Source organism: Glossina fuscipes, unplaced genomic scaffold, assembly GCF_014805625.2.
Source record: "Glossina fuscipes isolate IAEA_lab_2018 unplaced genomic scaffold, Yale_Gfus_2 1, whole genome shotgun sequence".
Lineage (NCBI taxonomy): Eukaryota > Metazoa > Arthropoda > Insecta > Diptera > Glossinidae > Glossina > Glossina fuscipes.
This window is the reverse complement of record NW_023998415.1, coordinates 25972823-25991816: the sequence shown is the minus strand read 5'-3', so window position 1 is coordinate 25991816 and position 18994 is coordinate 25972823. Positions and strand designations below refer to the sequence as shown.

At 34.4% G+C, this 18994-nt stretch overlaps 1 protein-coding gene across 3 annotated transcripts in view; it reads left to right on the top strand.

Annotated features, from left to right (window-relative positions):
• LOC119632047 (dendritic arbor reduction protein 1-like) overlaps positions 1-18994 on the top strand; it is a 43183-nt gene that overhangs the window by 3392 nt on the left and 20797 nt on the right. For 2 of the 3 annotated variants that reach the window (XM_038024733.1, XM_038024734.1), the window contains exons 2-4: positions 12723-13419; positions 16840-17714; positions 17795-18539. In XM_038024733.1, coding sequence (XP_037880661.1) covers positions 12723-13419; positions 16840-17714; positions 17795-18539 — 2317 coding nt within the window. The remainder of the gene's footprint in view (positions 1-12722; positions 13420-16839; positions 17715-17794; positions 18540-18994) is intronic. The other variant, XM_038024735.1, reaches the window with a different exon arrangement.

Here is an 18994-nt window from a genome sequence, read left to right as displayed (position 1 = left end):
CTTAACCCATTCGCTGTGCTAAACCGAATCAATTGCTGATATTGTTATTCAGTTGTAAGATCAACCTAACTGTTGAGCCATATATCATATACTTTGCCGTTTGCTTTACCTTTGTTTTAAGGTTAACATATTTTCACTGTGTTATAAATTTTATAACAATCGCACCTATCCGTATTCAATATAAAGAGTGTAGAACAACAATAATAACAAACAAGAAAGAAAATTATGTTCGCTGGTGACCGAAACTTATGTACCGATCACGGCGATCCTTAAACGAGAAAGAAAAGAATTAAATTTTCATTTTCTTTAATAGTGGGTGGGTGCCGCTGATTTTCCCTATTTTGAGAATAAAAGTGGAAATTTATACTTGTAAGTAGCAAGGATGAAAAAAAAAGAAGGAAACCAAAAATGTTCACAGTCCTTGTAACATTGGCGTGTGGACGTTGCCGGCGTGTTCTTTGAAAAGTTTAAGTCATTTTCAAAGTCTTTCGCAAATTTGTTGGCGATATCTTCAATTTCGCGATCGGTAGAATGTTTACCGCAGATACTAAACAATTGCTCGGGATAGACAGATGGACAGATGAACGGACTGACATGTTTGGACGCACTCCATATTTGAAACTGGCCAAGAATTTATAAACTTTATGAGGTGTTTGCAGCTTGCTTCTGACTCTTACATTCTAATATTGGCTAGACGCGGTCAATCTTTCTCATTTTTCTACAAATTCTATAGTATCGCCCATAGAATATAGGTTCAAAATTCTATAAATTTTTTTTTCATCTCATATGAGTAATGTACTAAAAACGAACTTTGCATTTCTTTAGAAAAACAGAAGTGTTCTCAGTTTAGGTGGTATTGTAGGCATATCCTATGGCCGATTAGGTCCATTTTTAACACCAATTTACCTGCATGGCTTTCCAATGTTTCTGACAAATTTGAAGCTGACAGCTTCATTTTACGGCTAGTAGAATAATTAAAACAGACATTAGACAGACGGACAGACAACGAACAAAAGGGCATACTTAAATTTATTCAGAACCTAGGTACTGATCAAAAATATATATACCCTGAAACTTCCTTCTGGGCGTTGCAGATATTTCGACAAAATGTATATAACGCCACACACACGCGGAAAAACAGTTCAAAGCCAATGCCCGGAATCCCAAGTGAGCTAATCCTTGCAATAAACAATTGAGGACTTTCATACTTTAAAACTCCAAAATAAAAATGTGGTTAGAGACGCTAAGCAATTGAAAAAGCTTCTCCTGTTCCAATAATCGCACGATAAAAGCGACATCCATTAAGGGCGTCGAGAGAACGTTCCAATGAATTTGGGCACGTTGTATCATCCCGAACTTTCGATCGACGATTTGGGGTGCTGAGAAGAACATCTTGGAAAGTTCCAAGGAAACGCTTTGCTTTAGCCCATAACAATTGGCGAAGAGCACAGGGTGAAAAACAATGGAGAAGTACGAGCAAACTGCACAGATTTCGATTTACTAAAGAAACAATGGATCGCGTGACGGAAGAAAACTTATGATGTGGAGTTGCTGTTCTTGGATGGACGTCCGTTTGGCAATCTCAGCAAGCATTATGGATTGATTCGTACATAAAGACTTGTTGGACATTGTGATGTTACCGCATGCGAAAGGCAAATAAGTCTCTAATACGAAAATCTCTGCAGGATAATGACCTCTAACAAGGCCAACTCACTTTCTCGGCCTCAATCCGGAAGAGGACAAAAATGTCATGTTTCCTAAAGCAAGACAAAAATTTAATTGTAGATAAATACTCAAAAAGTATGGTATAATGTCCCAGTAGGGACTTGCGTGCATTAATTTCATCAATGCCTAGAAAAAACAAAGCTGTGCTTCAAAACGATACGTGGTTACACTGGCTATTAACTGTCTGGATTGATTTCTGCAAAGACGATTACTTCTAAGCACAGAATATTGCGTTAGCGTTAAGTTTTTGTATTTACATCTATTTTACTGTCCGCCTGGAAACATGCGTTATTTTTGAACTGAACTTTTCTTTTCGTTTATTTTCTCATACTTAAGATTACTTTAAAACCATTTTCAAATTCGAAATGTTCCTACTTGATAAATAAATGATAAGTAGAATATATATAATCGGCGAAAAATGACAAAAAATATACCCACCACCAGTAAACACCCATTTTTCCTTTCCCCTCGGTACATGAAAATAAATTATTGTTATTATAGCGCGCGAGAATAAGTTTTATATAGGAATCAAAATTGAAATGAGAAAAATCAAGTAATTCTTAGCATGCGCGCATGCATTTCATTTAAACATATTGATCGAAAGAGAAGGCGATGGAGGAAGAAATAAGAAATGATGTTTCAAATAATCCCTGAAACTAATAAATATCTCAGGGATGCAAGAGGGCAAAATGAGGAGCAAAAATATAAATAAATAAGTAACGTATATGGTATGATGAGGGCGTTATTTCACAGTATCTACGTAGATTATGTAAAATAATCAAAAACTTAGTTTACTTGCAAAAAAAAAAAAAGAAAAAGATTTATATAATTAATTAGAACGATATACGGTATATACCCTAGAGGTATATAGGATTTGCTTAAAGCAAAGTTTGAAAGCTTTTTGTCTCATAACTTTGTGTTTTGCTTATTGCATTGTTTTCCCGCGTTGAATATAAATTCATTAACTATATATTTCAACCACTATCCGGTCTTAACAGCCGCAACAATATAAACAATGAAAACGCCATCATTGCTTGCAAGAGCACAGCCATATACGATGGGGGTAGATATCGATACTATGTCGCTACGCTATGTTCGCATTTAATGTGCACAAATGAATTTTGATTTGCTGGCTTCACTTCATTGTATCAACCCAATGGGTGGATGTATACCTTGTTGTTGTGTATACATAACAATCATATCTACACGAACGATACGAGAAAGCATTCACAGTTTACATATTTGTTTTAGCGTAACAGCCCGCTTAAAATGAGTGTAAATGAGTTAATCTTTTGCTTTATCTCTAAAGTCAATCATTCATCTTTTTCTCTTTGTGTGCAACTAAGCGTAAATGAAAACGTTGTATTTTACATATATATATATATATATATATATATATATGCTTTTTTCAAGAGACTTTGCTACGCCTATCTGTTTTAAATCGATTGATGTATAAGATAACAAGAGTCCACTTTCTCGGCTATATAGCACATTAGTTGAGAAGAATTAAGCCTTTAAGTGGACCCAAGATTCTTTTATTTACTATGCTCACTTGATAACTTCACAGTTACGTACCCAGACGAAAATTTATATTTTTCGTCGATATCATAGCCGTTAGTGCCGCCCTCTCTAATTAGAACCTAATTTCAGAGGTCCACAAGACATGGAATAAAAGAAAGAATTAAGATCTTAGGCTAATTTTAACTTTGGCCAACTCGATGTCTTTCTTGTTGATAAGTAGTGTCTCTTACCCATCGACCAAAGGGCGACTGGAATTCATTCGCATGAGACGCAAAAACGATGTAACTCGCAGGACTTGCATGTTACAAGCTAGATGACAGGATGTTTTCTCCTACATTGTAGCGGTCGCTGCGGGATCCGATTCGGTGATGAAAGTCTCTCAGTTTACAAGTCAATTTTAAAACTACGAACGATGAAAGCGGGCTCAAGAATCTCGTTACCCTTGAGCGTCGCCATAAGGTGGATTGTGCGATGCTTATATGCAGGCATTTGCACAGGAAGGGTTCTGCTGACATAAATAAAACGGATTCCTTGAGTTTTGTCAAAATCTCTAATAAGATTGCTTAGCTTTGCCACCATTATCGAGGATTTATGTAGAAGTTTTCCGCCTACTACGCGGCATATTACTGCCACTTTTCTTTTCTAACGGCACTGTCAAGCTTTGGAAAAAAGGCTACTTGTCTCCATCTTTGCGAATGTGGCAGAAACCTTTTTTCCCAACTCGTAATCGTAGCTACCGTAGCTATACGTATAAGTCGCATTCGCTAAGTCGCTGGCCATCTTAGTAGCAGAAAGAAAAAAATATACCAATCGCCATTAGCAGTGATGCAGCGACAACAACGATTAGCTACTCCTTTCCTTTCCTCTTCTAAATAAAGTCAAAACTCTGAGTATTGAGTAAATTTATTTAATTTAGGGCCTCTTTGAAGAGTTTCACTACAAAAGTGAGTGTAGATGTGCTAATATTTCAATTTAATGTCAAGAACAATGGCGTCTTAACTATATTTGCTATACCCATACGTGGAAAATGAGGACAACTCGTCGCTTTGTTCATATGCTTTTAATTTGTTGGAAAATATCATTTAAATTATGTAAAATTCGTTCTTTGAATTACGAAAATATTTGTGACTTTTTTACGTAACCCCAGCCTCCAAGGATATAGAAGTTTAATACGAGATATATGAGAGACTACTATTAGATTAGTTTGCAATAACTGTGTGATTCTTGGGTTTATGTGACAATATGCAGCACTATTAAATCGTCATAATATATTGAACTCGTAAGTTTATGGTTTATTTTGACACACCCTATGCGCATATGTATATATGTATATATATATATATATTGTTCGCATAAATTTTGCATATGTAGTTCAGGTTTTTTGCTTAAGTGGGTGTTATTTTAATGCTTTTTAAATGTTTTGCGGCGAAATAGATTTAAAACATTTTGATTATGAAAGCTATACTACTTGTCTGCTGCGCTTACAATAAAAAGAATATGAAAAAGTATATATTTGTTGTTGTGCGTGTGCTTGTGTTTGCCATAGTACTAATTTCCTGTAAAGAATATATATATGTAAATATATGTATATATGTATATAAAATTTCGTTATATTACTAAATATATTGTAGCGACAATAACAACAACGCCAATAACTTTAGTTCAGTGCACATTCCATTTAAATTTTGTACACGCAATTAGTATTAATTGTAACTGAAATGCTGTCTTGGCAACAACAGCAACAACAACAATAATAAAAACAACAGCAAAAGCAACAACTTGATGACATTGCATGCATTGCATAAATATCTATTAGTAAATAGGTTTTCATATTAGAGTCTGTCTGTCTAATTAATGAACATTTATGCTAAGCCTTAATTAACGCATTCAAAGGATATGTAATAGCAAATGGGAGTTCATTATGAATCGACTCCCCATTGCCTTGATTTCGTGCGATTATTATATAATGTAATAAAAAAATTAAGTTAAAGACTTGAAACAAAAGCATGAATTAAGTCATGCATGCTATAATAAATTGAAACCTGAAACCGATCGATAGACGAAAGCTAAATGCAAAGTGGTTGATCTCGAAATTTCAATCGTTCATTTGCAACATTGAAAATACTTTATAGGATATGTGTTTTTTTATTTTAAGGAAACAAGGTTTTAAGGCAACAAGTTTATAACCAAAACAAGCCCGATATTCTGTGTGAAGGTTGATCAAACTTTTGATGTTTTAAATTTTCAGAAGTCAGACTGATCTTTAATGATGCGGAAGATGCGTTCTATAGTAAAGAGGATCTTTTGAAAATACCATGCTCTAGTTGTGCCAACTATAGATGTCGATCTAAGTTGAAAGCCTGCGTCATTCATTGAAATCTTGTTAGCCATAATAAAGCAGAAGCCCAGATATTGCATTGCAAGTGATGAGTTGTTCATTAAGGATGCACTCAGGCAGCAAGCAATTGATGGCATAGTTACATTACGCTATTTTCAAAAAGGCCTGCTTGCTTCACAATGCATCTTGTATTGTATATGGTATTTTTGGACCGAGTTCAGTAGCCGGAAGCATTCATGATGAGGCGAATTTATCGATAACCTGCTTGTCTGCAGTGATTTTAAATTATCCATGAATAAAGTCGCTTTAAGCTTAAGGGACTTAAATTGACTGCACGGAGCGTAACCCGGGAACAACGTATAAAAAACCTAAAGCAGAAAAAATCGTTGAGTTTTTCTTCACTGTGAATATCTATCTATACACAAAGGAGACGAAAAGCCATAACAGTTTTTCATCTGAGTTTAGGGAAAAAAGGAAAACATGGTCACAAATTTGCATCTAATGTCACCGTAGCAATGTTCCGAACGATATTAAAAAGTAGGTCAACTATATGAATATTGACCTTCTGAGCGCTCAAAAATCTCTTGTAATCCTTTTATTCGAACCGTAGGCAAAGTATATGTTTGAGTTGATGTTAATTTTGTTAGTATTAACTGAATTCCTGTCTTTGCTAAGCTGCTTGTGAGTGGATGCCACTCGCACTGATCTCGGTACAAGCCAAAAAAATGTAACCATCTTAAACAAATATTTTATGTTTATTTTTGAGAAAAATACGTATATTTTGTTGCCGTGTGTACCGTTAACGGTGCACTTCGGAAACTGGTTATAAACAGCATTATATCGCACAAACTAGTGATAATAGCAATTACATTCTAACACTGGTACACATACGCATTTTCGCATGTACTGCAAACGGTACACATGAAATAGATTGTTCCAAAAGGTTTCTACTGCCTTGCATTCTAAGAGCAGCCGCTTTAAAAAAAAACGATTGTTTCGACTAAAGAAAATTCATGTGAAAGCAGATCGATTACCTCTGTGCATAAATCCATTGAATGGTATTCCACTTTATTTTACAATTTAGGAGTTTTATATCCCAACGAAAAGCAAAGAATCATAATAGAGAATTGACATGCACTTATATCGCTCTTCACTTTACTGATATAGTTGGATTATCCTTTGAACTAAGTATTTTGCAAACTTTGTTTTGATGAAAGTTTAATTTTACTATAGAATCCTTTAAAACTTAGTTGGAATCCCAATAATGAAGGTTTTTTAAGATCCATTCGACCGGCTTACGCATGTACGCAACCTATTAAAATGGAGATGTAAAGAAAACCATACAAGCGACAAAATTTCACCTTAAGGCTATTGCGAACCTTAACTAAGCACTCTATGCAATATAACAAAAAAAAGCTTCGAAGCATGTATACGAGGCATGCTTATACACCGTATGTGTGCAAGACTTTCATGCGTATGTATGTTTTTTAAATTGTGCAAGACCATGACTCATTCGTATGCTTTCTTGATTCGTCGTTCATTCAGTGCTTCTGCATCGGAAATGGCAGAAGACAAAACAGTCGCATATTCGCACACATGCAGTGCATGAGTACATGCATACATGTAATATTGTTCTTTAGTGTGGTTTGTTTTTTTTTATTTTTTATTTTTTCTCTTAAATTACACAATGGCTTGTGTTTTTGTTTCTTTTTCTTTTTTCATTCATGTTGTTTTTATTAATATTACGGTATGTTGTGGGTTTTAAATATAACGTTTATATCGCCCATGTGCGATATAAAAATATATAAATCGTCGATGGGTTGTTAATGGTTTCATTTTAATGTTTACATGTATTGCACGTTATTATATTCTAATTTTCGAAGGTATAAAAGCAAGCAACGCACACACATGCTTAACATGATATATATTAATAGCAATTTAGATTATTTAAATTTAATCTCTGCGGCAAATTTGAGTGCCTCGATTTGCCTCGATTATGTTTATGTTTGATTGTGTGCTGAACTTATTCCTTTTTGGTCTTTTAATCATTTACTCTAAGCAGATGTTTATTCAATTTTCGACTAAACGACTGATATGACAAATAACGAGGTAAACTATATGGGCCTTAAAGCGAATTTTCGAGTCTTCTTATTTATGTAATAAGAATTTTAACCGGAAAATATTTGGATTTTTAAAAAGTTAAATTACGACCCTTAAGCATTTTCATTCAACTCGTGCAGGCATTCGTAATGTCACAAATAAGAGCTCTTTGTATACGCAGCAATGTCTTAGGCTATTAGTGTAGAAAGTAATCCTTTCCCTAGAGATGACATGCGAAGCATTTGTTAAACTGACTTTGAACTTTATATATTGCCATAAGCTATTTCTCTGACATAAATGCTACATAGTTTTCTCGTGTTTTCAATAGATTGACAAAAAATTAAATAAAAGAAAAAAAACCGGCAAACACGGATAGCGTTACTTCTTGTTTAATCTAAAGTAAAATGCTGGACTGGACTGGATCACGTCGAATATTGAAAAGTCGACATGATCCCAACCAGGATTCAGGCTAAAGAAGCAATTAAATATCATATAAATAACGGAAAGATCATATATCCATAACGTACACATTCCGGTGGGTAGCTGGACTCAACGTACTATAGACGTAAGATGGATGCAATACACAGTGCATATTATAATATTACGATTTTTTACAATGAAAACGTTCGGTCCATATGTTAGACGTTTATAGCGACAGTTTATAAACACATCTACATCTTAATCTGAAGGCATTTAAAAAAGTTTGATTAATATCTGACGCTTGAGATTTACTTTTACTTTAGAACTCAACAGATACAAAAAACAAATACAAAAACTTTACACTTGTGTCAGACTTCAAGATCATCATCACATGCATTAACTTTTCGGTGTAATGACGGTAAGCGAGTGAGTTAGCTGGACGTATTAGAAGGAGACTGCAGTTCCTAAATGCGTTTGTAAAAATTTTCAGGACAAGTGCCATAAAGTGCATTTCAATCAATTTCAATGTTATGGTCGTGTAAAGTAAAAGGTAAAAAGTAAAAGAAAAAATTGTATACGAAAGTAGCAAAGTTACGTCATTTATGGCCCTTCCTTTTTTTTGTGTTCTAAACTGGATTAAACTAGAAAAACGTGCACTTTGAGCTACAGAAATGATTAAGTTGGGGTTGAGTGAATATGCTACAAGTTATGAAAAATTTCGCAAGTGCTGTATGAGAGAATTCGTGTGGAGAATTTTCGTCTCGAAAGCCTTCGTGCGTCGGTCAGATAGTCATCTTGAGCTGGGAACTCCTCTAGTGTCCCACATATTCACTAGACATGGCCCCTTCTAATTCGCACTCGCTCAGATCGATGCATTCGTATTGAGCAGATCAGCGGTTCTGCAAAGAGGAAGATGTGGACAAAAATTGATCGAATTGACATGCGAGACCAACAGGCAAAAGACTGAAGTGATTATTTCGATTATTAGATTTTGTAACAAACATATTTAAGTAAAGTTGAATTTTGTCAATAAATGGATGGACATCTTATGAGAACTCTGCTTTCTTAAAAACAAAAGTGAAAGCAAAGAGAAATGGTGCAAAATATATTGTGGTCGGCATTATTTTTATCGTGAACTTTTCGTTTTCACTGAAAAATTGTAATATGTTTTAGATCATCATTCTCTGATCCCCGTCTAAGCTGTATGTTAATTATCATTTTTTTTGCCATTATCGACGAGTCATGGTCGACCCTCGATCTATGACCCTCAGCTATAAGCGCATATATATAGATCGAATTTTATTATTCGGCCTTAGCGTTTGTAACCGTAAACCGTTTCAATGTTAAAACATGTGAGAAAGAGAGGGATGAAAGGATATTGCGAAACCGAGTCGATTCGCAATCGAAGTCTATTAAGAATGGAATCTCCGATAAATCTTAAGTACACTTAAATATTATAAAGAAAAAACTATAAATAAAGTTTTAGTTTCACTAAAAAGAAAAAACGGAAAAAAACAGAAAAAACTGTTCATGTATTGTATGTAAGTTTTTTCCCCTCCTACTGTTGTCTTGATATTATATAACTGTACCACGTTAAGTAAGAAACGGTTCATTAGGTCACTATTGTCACGTTTTCATGTTACGTATTACAATTACTTTTTTTCTCACTTTATTTTTACTTATTTGGAATTTAATGGAATTTCCTTTAATATTTTTGCACACACATTTAGGCTTTGCCTATAAATTCGCTTTTCATACTCACTACTCAAAGATAGAATGTGTACTTAGTGCACATTCTCTTTGCAACATCATCGAAAGTTGCTTTACGAAGTGTTTTTTTTTTTTGATTTTATTTATGAGAGTTCTATGGAGAGACGGGCCTTTGCTTTTCTGTGTGCAGATCGAATCCACTGTGGGAAGATATAGTCATGTTAAAAAATTTACCTTTATTTTTGCATATTTACTTAAAGTAGTGCGGGGTATTCGATGTTCGACTTGACGCGCGCACAAATTTCATGGTTGCTTTTCTTCGATTGTTTTGCATGACACACACATACCGAGAAACAGCTTTTCTATATTTTTTTTTTTTTTTTTTTTTTTTTTTTTTTTTGGAATTATCAACAATGCCAATGGGGGAGCAGAGGAGCAAGTGAATTAAAAAAAATTGAATTTCATGATGTGTGTGCTTGTGAGTTTACATTTTTTTTTTTGTTTTTTTTTTTTTGTTCACTAGAGTCGGGTATTAGTTTAGGGTCATTTCAGTTTAACATTTTGCGGGTGAGTTTTACAGTGTGTTAGTTGCCAGTTTAAAATAATAGTGCAATTGTGTTTTTAGGTGCTAAGGCTGAGACTGGTGATGATGATGGTAATGATGTGAGACTGATGATAATGTCATTAAATAAAGCTAGAAAAAGGAAAACAAAAAAAAAAAGCAAAAGCAAAAGGAAAAGAAGAAACGGCCAAAACAACAGCGCCACTTTCAGGAGTTGCTTATGGCACGATTATTTGAGGTTTTACATGCAATTTTATTGGCACCTTATAGTTATAATAATAATAAACTTAAACAATAGCTGATGTGATACGAGTCAATGAATTTTATTTTCAACAGAATATAATAAAACGGGGAAGAAAATTAAGTTCGCCTATCGCGAATCTTGCTTACCCATCAACTTAAGACTATATATATATAAGATTAAAATGACAAAAGATTTTCATTGGCTGTTAATGTGACCGCTGGGAAATCGATTCCATTTATGCGCTAAGCTTTAAGACGAGAAGATATTTAAGAAAAATTCTTAGAGAATTTCAAGTCGTTCGATACCTGTTGCAGTTTAAATATTATCTCAAATTTCTTACTGATATTGCAGTCGGATCGAACTCAGTTTCAACTTTCATTAATTAGACTAAGTGACGCATCGAAAACTTACGGTCTATATATAGAAACGTGCCGATAATCAAAAGTCTTCACAATTGTATGACATTTACAAAATCATGCCGCCTGTCAAATCGTTGGCGAACAAATCATTGAACTCTTTTGTCAATAGACTTAGTTTATAATTTATGTAGATATCCGTAAGGACTTTGATGGAATAAATCCGGTTCAAATCGTACCTTTGGCATCTTTTACGTCTAACGTGTTCCGCGAGGCAGGTACTTACATCCAATTCTATATGTTCTATATCCCGAGGACATCTCGCCTGGTTATGCACTTTGTCAAAATCGTTATATATGGAGATGATAATGAACTGTGCTACTTCATAGCTACTTCACTGTGACTTAAATTGCATAACTACATGATGTAAATTAAATGTCTTGTCTCCCTAGGTCCTGCAATTCTTTTCACCTTAGGTTATACCATTTTAATAAGAAGAAGTACGCGTCACTTCTCGTACCACGATTAAGTCCAACTTACCAATAAAGGGAAAGCTTTGTTAGGTTTCATAAAACTTCGGTCATAAAAATTCGGCGAGCCTTTTGTAACAAGAGGCTAGGTTGAGCTTTTCGTGCTACTTAATACTCGATTGGACTTGGAGTTACTCTGGCTAGGCATTGGCATAGAGACGTCAGTTTTATTAAATAAAAATACTCTTAATAATCTTTGTCGGAGAACTTGACAATTTTAACCAATTTACAATAAGAGACGCTTAACTATAACCCATTTAGTCCACTTCTGTTGTTTGGAGCAATTTTAATAGTACGCATCATTTAGCCTTGGGATGCGAAACTTTTTTCGTGAACGAGTATAAGTGTCTTTATACCCTACTCCACACCGCTACCTAGTACAAGGGTATATAAAGTGTACGCAGATGTATGCGACCTTAAGAAAGAGTTGACATATATCCCCTTTTCATAACAATGCACGATTCAAAATCACTTGCTGAATCGATCTAATATTGTCTGTCCGTCTTTCCGTCTGCCCATCTGTCTATCTGGCAGTCTTGTGTTCGTGTACGTAATTTTTAAGATATTTTAGTAAAATTTGAGTCACTAATGTGTTTTGGCCCAAGGACGTATTCGAGTCGGATTACTTTTTTCCGTGCAACGGTACATTTTGAAAAGTTATTATATGGATAAGGTTGGATAAGGATGGAATGTTGGATAATCTAGGATATTTCATGAAAAGCGGGAAGAAGGTCTTTGTACATGTTGTTGTTTTTTTATTAATTTTTTTTGTAATATTTTTTCTCAAACTTGCAGTTTGGTTTTATTATAAGATTTTTACACTAATTCGTAAATTAAGTTGAGTGCGAATGATATCAATTAAGTCGACTCTATATTATGCTTTAATATATAATTCTGAGTTGATTTAAAGATGATCGTTTGCGTCTGCATTATCGGCATGAGTTGGGTTGAGTGTGTGAGTGTGGCAACTTATCTATGACAGTTAAGCTAATGACCTTTATTTTATAATTTTTATAACAACGATTATGCAATAATTTATAGATTACTCCAGCAAGTGTGAAAAATATTTAAAGACACTTAACATTAAATTAACGAATTTATGTAAATAAAATTCTCACTTTACTTGTATTTGCGATAAATTAGAGAAATTTATGTTTTTTTCCTTTTATTATTATTATTTTTTTTTTTATGTCACTCTCTTTACTTTTGATTATAGTCTCCCGGTTTGGATAGTCGGCATGAGCTGAGGGGTCGTTTGCATAAAATTAAACCAGATATAGAATTTGACGCCTTAACTACCTCCAACAGTGAACAAAATCATAATCATTACCAACATCATCATCATCACCATTGCCATCATACCCAGCGCTGTCATCAATTAGAACAACCTTTACAACAACAATATTATCAGCAACTAGCTCCGCGTCAGTCTAACAATCAGTATCAAAGCAAGCTTAGCGTAAGCATTGAATGCGAACAACAACAACAGCAACAACAACAGCATCACGAAGTCACGCCATTTGAAACGTATGAGCAAGAGCGGCAAATAACCGCAGAAGTTAGCAATAAAAACAGTAGCATTACACTTAATAACCATTTAAATGAACATCATTGGCAACATGATAACGTTAAACTTGATCAAAGTCCAACAACCACTTATAATTCGCAAGAAGTTACTGCCCTACAGTCTGCATCTACGGCAACGGCATCATCACATTCTGCAAATAATTCAGATCTTATAAATCCCTCCTCTGCGGTTTCTGTCTCAACTTCACCTGCCATCGATATCGACAATTTCTCGAATATCTACAATACCGATAATCCTTACGAAGTGCCTGACTCTTATACCGCAGCTGCCACAGCTATAACTAAAAACACATCCACACCAATTATTGGGAAAGAGTACTCGTTCGGTAAGTTGAAAAGAAAAAAGACGAAACCCTTTTAAAACTTTTATTAATAGGAAGGATTCTTGTACGAAGGGACCTAAGTCTTCAACGGCTCTAACAAATATTTGATACAAATACTTAACGTTAAGATGACAAGCTAGAGCTACAAGAAACTTTCCTTTTCCATAGCCCAAAAAAAAAAAAAAAGAAAAGAAACTGGAGAGTAGGTGAGCAGGAAACAATAGTTAAATTGACTTAGAATCGTACAGTATACTCCATCGATTGCCTTTTATACGCACCGCAGGAATGTGTCACAGAAATACATATAGAAGCACCAACCAAGTATATATATGTTTCCTATCAGCTTAAGTAACTGTTACGATTTAAACATGTTTCTCTTTCCGTTTGTTGCAGTCCATAAGTTAGGAAAGAGAAAAGACCCGAGAAGCCTTTCATTTCCTCAGTTTATAATTTCAAAGTTTTATTGAAAGTTTCGCAATTAATGCTAAAATATTATTAAACTAATAAAATTAATAAAAATCATTTAAAAAGTTCTGCCATAATTATATATACGAATAGAAGTACAATGTTTAGTTTGAACATTTATTTTTATTTATTTATTGTTTAATTTTTTTTTTTTTGCTTATTTCATTGCATCACTGGCAACAATTATCCATTTCAGCCGTATTAAGCAACACTCTCAAGATTAATGGCTTAAATTACGCAATTATAAAAAAAGATTATCAAAGCACAGCACAGTTAATAGTTTCAGTTTCATAGGATTAGAGGATATTTTTAAGCTTACACAGTTCTAACAAGCAAACTTGAGTCTAAGTGTTAATCTATCACATTATAGTAAGGAATACCACTCAGAAGTTAAGTAAACAGTAGACAGACATTATTTAGGTTTCAAGTATTAAAAGCATAACTTAAATCTAAGTAATTACGTTACATAGCTACTTATAAGATACGGTTTACCGCAACACCAACAAAGCTATGCAATATCTGTAAGATTATGCAGAATAAGACATCATTTCCGAAATCATATATAGTTTTCATGTTTTCTTAGTTAATTTTCCCCCTTTTCTTACAATCACCTATCGTATGTTTATACATAAATGGTCCATAAGCTAAAGTATAGGAACTTAATATCGTATATTTTTATACCCTACGCCTACCCTATTTGCGGTAAAGCGTATATTTCGTTTATTCGGACGAAGTCCAAGATGGGCGTAAAAGAGAATCACCTTTTGTTGGACCGATCGATTTAGAAAATGATTGTCGTTCTCCAACTGTCTGATATTTGCCCATGTATTTTTGTGTTCAGCTTACAGGTGGCAACTTTCGCGATTTGGTACACTGACGTGTTTTGACGCAAGGATGTCCTCATCTGAAAATGTTTCGGATCGGTCCACTTTTCCAACCATACCGCATACGGAACTTGCCTTGTCTTGACAATTCGTTATGTGGAAATACATTGCAATTTTCAAAAATTTTCAACAAACTTCCTTCGCCTTAAGCCCTCTCTCATATAACCGCTTCTATAAAAACTGAACCTTTATATCGTAAAAAGCTATAATTTTCCATATTTCATGGTGAAAATTGTTTCATAATAGTAAGTTCACAAAGAAGTGGTCTTCGTGGGTCTATTTTTTGAGTACCACCCCCTCAGGAAATGTAAAGTTCCTTATATGCCAAAATTGTTAATGTTTTGTAGTGAAAAGTTGTTCGCTCCTAGTAATTTTATATAAACATTAAGTAGACCAAATTTAAACCACATGGGTCTGTTTCTGGGTCCTTCCTCTATATAAGATTTCTCATGAAAATTTAGTCCTTCACAAAGAGATTTAATTTTTAATATTTTATGACGGAACTTATCCAAAAAAATTAACAGTTGGATCACACAGGTCTAGTTTTTGGACCCTGGGTTATCATGCAAAGCAAGCCCTTATATGAAGAGAAGGTAAAATTTTTAGTTCTCTATAGCGAAAGCTGAAAAATGATAACATTTTTGAGGAGCGAATTAAGTTTTTTAATTTCGGATGACGTCACATGATGTTTCGGTCATCCCCCAAAATGCGAGATTTCGCAAAAAAGTATGCCTTTGACGAATTTTTGATGACGAATAATTGTGCTAGGCTAGGATTGAGGCAGAGTATTTAACGGCCAGCCTTGCCCAACTATAATTTTATTACTCGTTTTAAAAGTTGATCTTGTTTGAGCATAAGCTAATGATAGTTATTTGGAAATTCAAATCCAACTGCAAATATATCGTTTATCATGACTTGAAGACAACTTATTAGATTACTTGCACCAGAAGTGCAACATTAATTAAACGAAAATGCAAAATTTCGCTATAAATCTGACGGGTTTTTCAGGCTTAATTGATTATATCCTAAACCACTTGCGGAAAGGCTTACATGTACTTCAGCTAAAAGAATGTTTTCGAATTTTCTTACATTGATAGTCATAGGCCCAAAGGCGAAAGTTATTGAGGGCGATTTCGAACGCATCCTTTTTATGACTACTCTCTATACCACATAGTCAAGTAAGTAACGGTTTAAACCTCAATGCGGTTGACTATAATTTGAGGACGATTGGTGTGTTATTGTAGTTATCGTAACCGCTCGGTCGCGCGCTGAAGATATAGCACTTAGCGATTGGGCACACAGCGTATCTCTATTTCCCTTTCTTCGTCAACTTCTTTTGCACAGTGAAAATAATTGATGTATAAAAGTCATCCTTGAGTGCTTGGTCATATAAACTAAAAAAAAGACTTCATCTTTTTTATTATTTCATGCAAAAATTGAAGAAAAATCGTATTTTGGCGAGTTAACTGAATGTGAACAATATGTATGGGATGGGAGAATAAGCGTTCATATGGTTCGTATAAGGGAAACATGTATAGAGAAATGCATATATATATATATATATATATATGAGTCCATCACAAAATTAAAAATACCTCTAAACAATATTTGCCAATCGGAAATGGCAACACTACTTCTCAGAACTAATTTGACAACTTAAATTTATCTAACAAAATTTACTTACATACTAACTAATCGATTATAGTTTGCTTTCTGATCCGGTCCGATATGGAGTATCCTTTGCCATTCGCAGTTGTGTCAAAGGTGAGATCTCAACATTAAGCAATCAATTGTTTCGAAAATTGCATGATGATGATGAATTCTACGATTACTGCAATTGTTGCAGTTTGGTCAACAAAATACGTTGGGCTACGCTATGCTATGCTCTTCTATAGTGGCCCGGTTATGGACACTGTCTTTCAAATTTAATACGCATCATTTTATATTCATATCGACAGAAATATGTTTGCTTAAAACTTAGCTCTCGCGGCACTTTTTCCAGTTTATCTTGAGATGCATTGGCGAGATGGCACAATAATTGAATTATTGTAAAAAAATTATCTTTTATTTTTAGATACCAAAAATAAAGAATCATTTTGTCATCATGTCTACTATAATCTGGATGATTCATGCCAAAGACCAGTCTTATGGGAGGATATTTCCAATTCAATACAAAATATTGATCCTGAAAATGTCCTGATATTAGAGCAGCATTCAAATAGTTCGCAACTGCAGCAATTACAGCAAAATTTTAGCGGTTCGACTATCAATAACGTAAACGTATTGGTACCGCAAGTTAAAATGGAAACAATCGATGATACTTTACCCGAATCTTTGTCAGCATCTTTGATTAATCCGTTGGAAATTAAAAAGGAAATACTTACAAAGCCCAATAGAAATACCGACTCACCACATTCGCAGTGTTTTCCTCAACTACCAGCTCCGGTATCGCCCCGGTCCGGACAAATTAATGTTTATCATTATAGCAATAATCAACAACAGCAACAACGTTTGTATCAATCTCATCGCAACTTAAACGATAGAGATATATTTATCCTGGAGCAACAACAACAACAACAACAACAAGCCAATATAACTAACGCCTTGCGTAGTAACAGCAATAGTCCCAATCAATCAAACAGATGTCATAGTACGGCGAGTAGTCATAACAGTGAAACGAATTACACTCCGAATACCAATAGCGTGAATTTGTTAAGTTTCAGTCCGGATAATAGCATGTATAATCAATCGATATATTTACAAAAACAACAACAACAACAACAACAACATCGTCTTTTAAATCAAAATCTTAACGATCCAACGACAACTTATGACAACAACAATCACACCCTGCAAGTAAAAGCGTTAACAATAAACAGCAGTAATCTGGCGATGGATAATAACTCGAAAAATCTCAATAATAATAATTATCCATGGCATAGCAGTCAGGTAAATGTTAATGCGAGAAGAAAAGCAAAATTAAAGAAAAATAATTAAAATTTTTGGTTCATTTTTGCTCTCATCTGCAGCCTTACTATACTAAATACGATATATCCCAGCCTTCACCATCAACAATACAACAACAACAACAGCAACAGCAGCAGCAGCAGCAGCAATTGCAAAAACCACAAATTTGTCCACTTATTTTAATGTCAGCAAATACTAATGCGATTACCGTTAGCAATTCATATCATAGTACTGGCTCACGGCAAATATCATTCATGTCGCCCTTAACTCCACCTAGTTCGGATCCCGGAAGTCCGGGAGCTTCAATGGCAGCGGCAGCAGCAGCCGCTGTTGTGGCCGCTGTTAATCAACAGCAAAAACAATCAATTAAACGCTCAACACCGCCTCCGCCATATCAAGAGCAGCAAGAACAAATGTCTGGCGCTAATATGTGTCCGTATACGATAGCATTGAAAACGAACACAACGTCAAGTGTAACGGAGGCAACAAAGTCGACGGAACAGCACTTGAATTCGGTTAATAATCGGATATTAACAGCATTTGGTTCGGCCAATGTCCTGACCATAAGAAATTCCAAAAATAATGATAAAGAATCATCTTGTGTTTCCGCCTCATCTCTACCAACCTTGTCCGCTAATCATCATCAACAGCAACGGAATCAAACAAAAAATTCTGCTTCGATATCTTCATTAACACCTAGCACTGATTTATTAAATATCTCGGCATCATCGATACATACGAGACGTTATAATCGCCGTAATAATCCCGAACTGGAGAAGAGACGTATACATCACTGTGATTATGTAGGTGAGTCGTTAAGTTTATCGTTTAAGTCTTTCCGCTCATTTTCGCTACTAAAGGTATTTCATTAAAACGTGGGAAATTAATGTTTAAATTGCAATTAAACGTTCTATTGTTATTGTTGTTGTTGTTGTTGTTGTTGTTGTTATTGCTGTGTATTCACAATATATAGAGGAAAATATCAATTAATACATTTTTGCCATAATTTTATTCAATACATTTTAGCCGTTGTTTAATAATGCTTGAGCGCGTACTTTATGTGCAAAGCACGCATACACACGCTTTTAGCCAAAAATGGTGTTACACTCAGTTAGCCGCTAGCTGCGTTAAGTAATTACCACTTGAACGATAATTGGAAAAATGCAACAAAATTTAAAAAAATCTAAAAATTTAAAAAATTTTTAATAAAAACTTTTTGAAAAAAAAACAAAAAAAAAAAAAAAAAAAAAAAAAAAAAAACA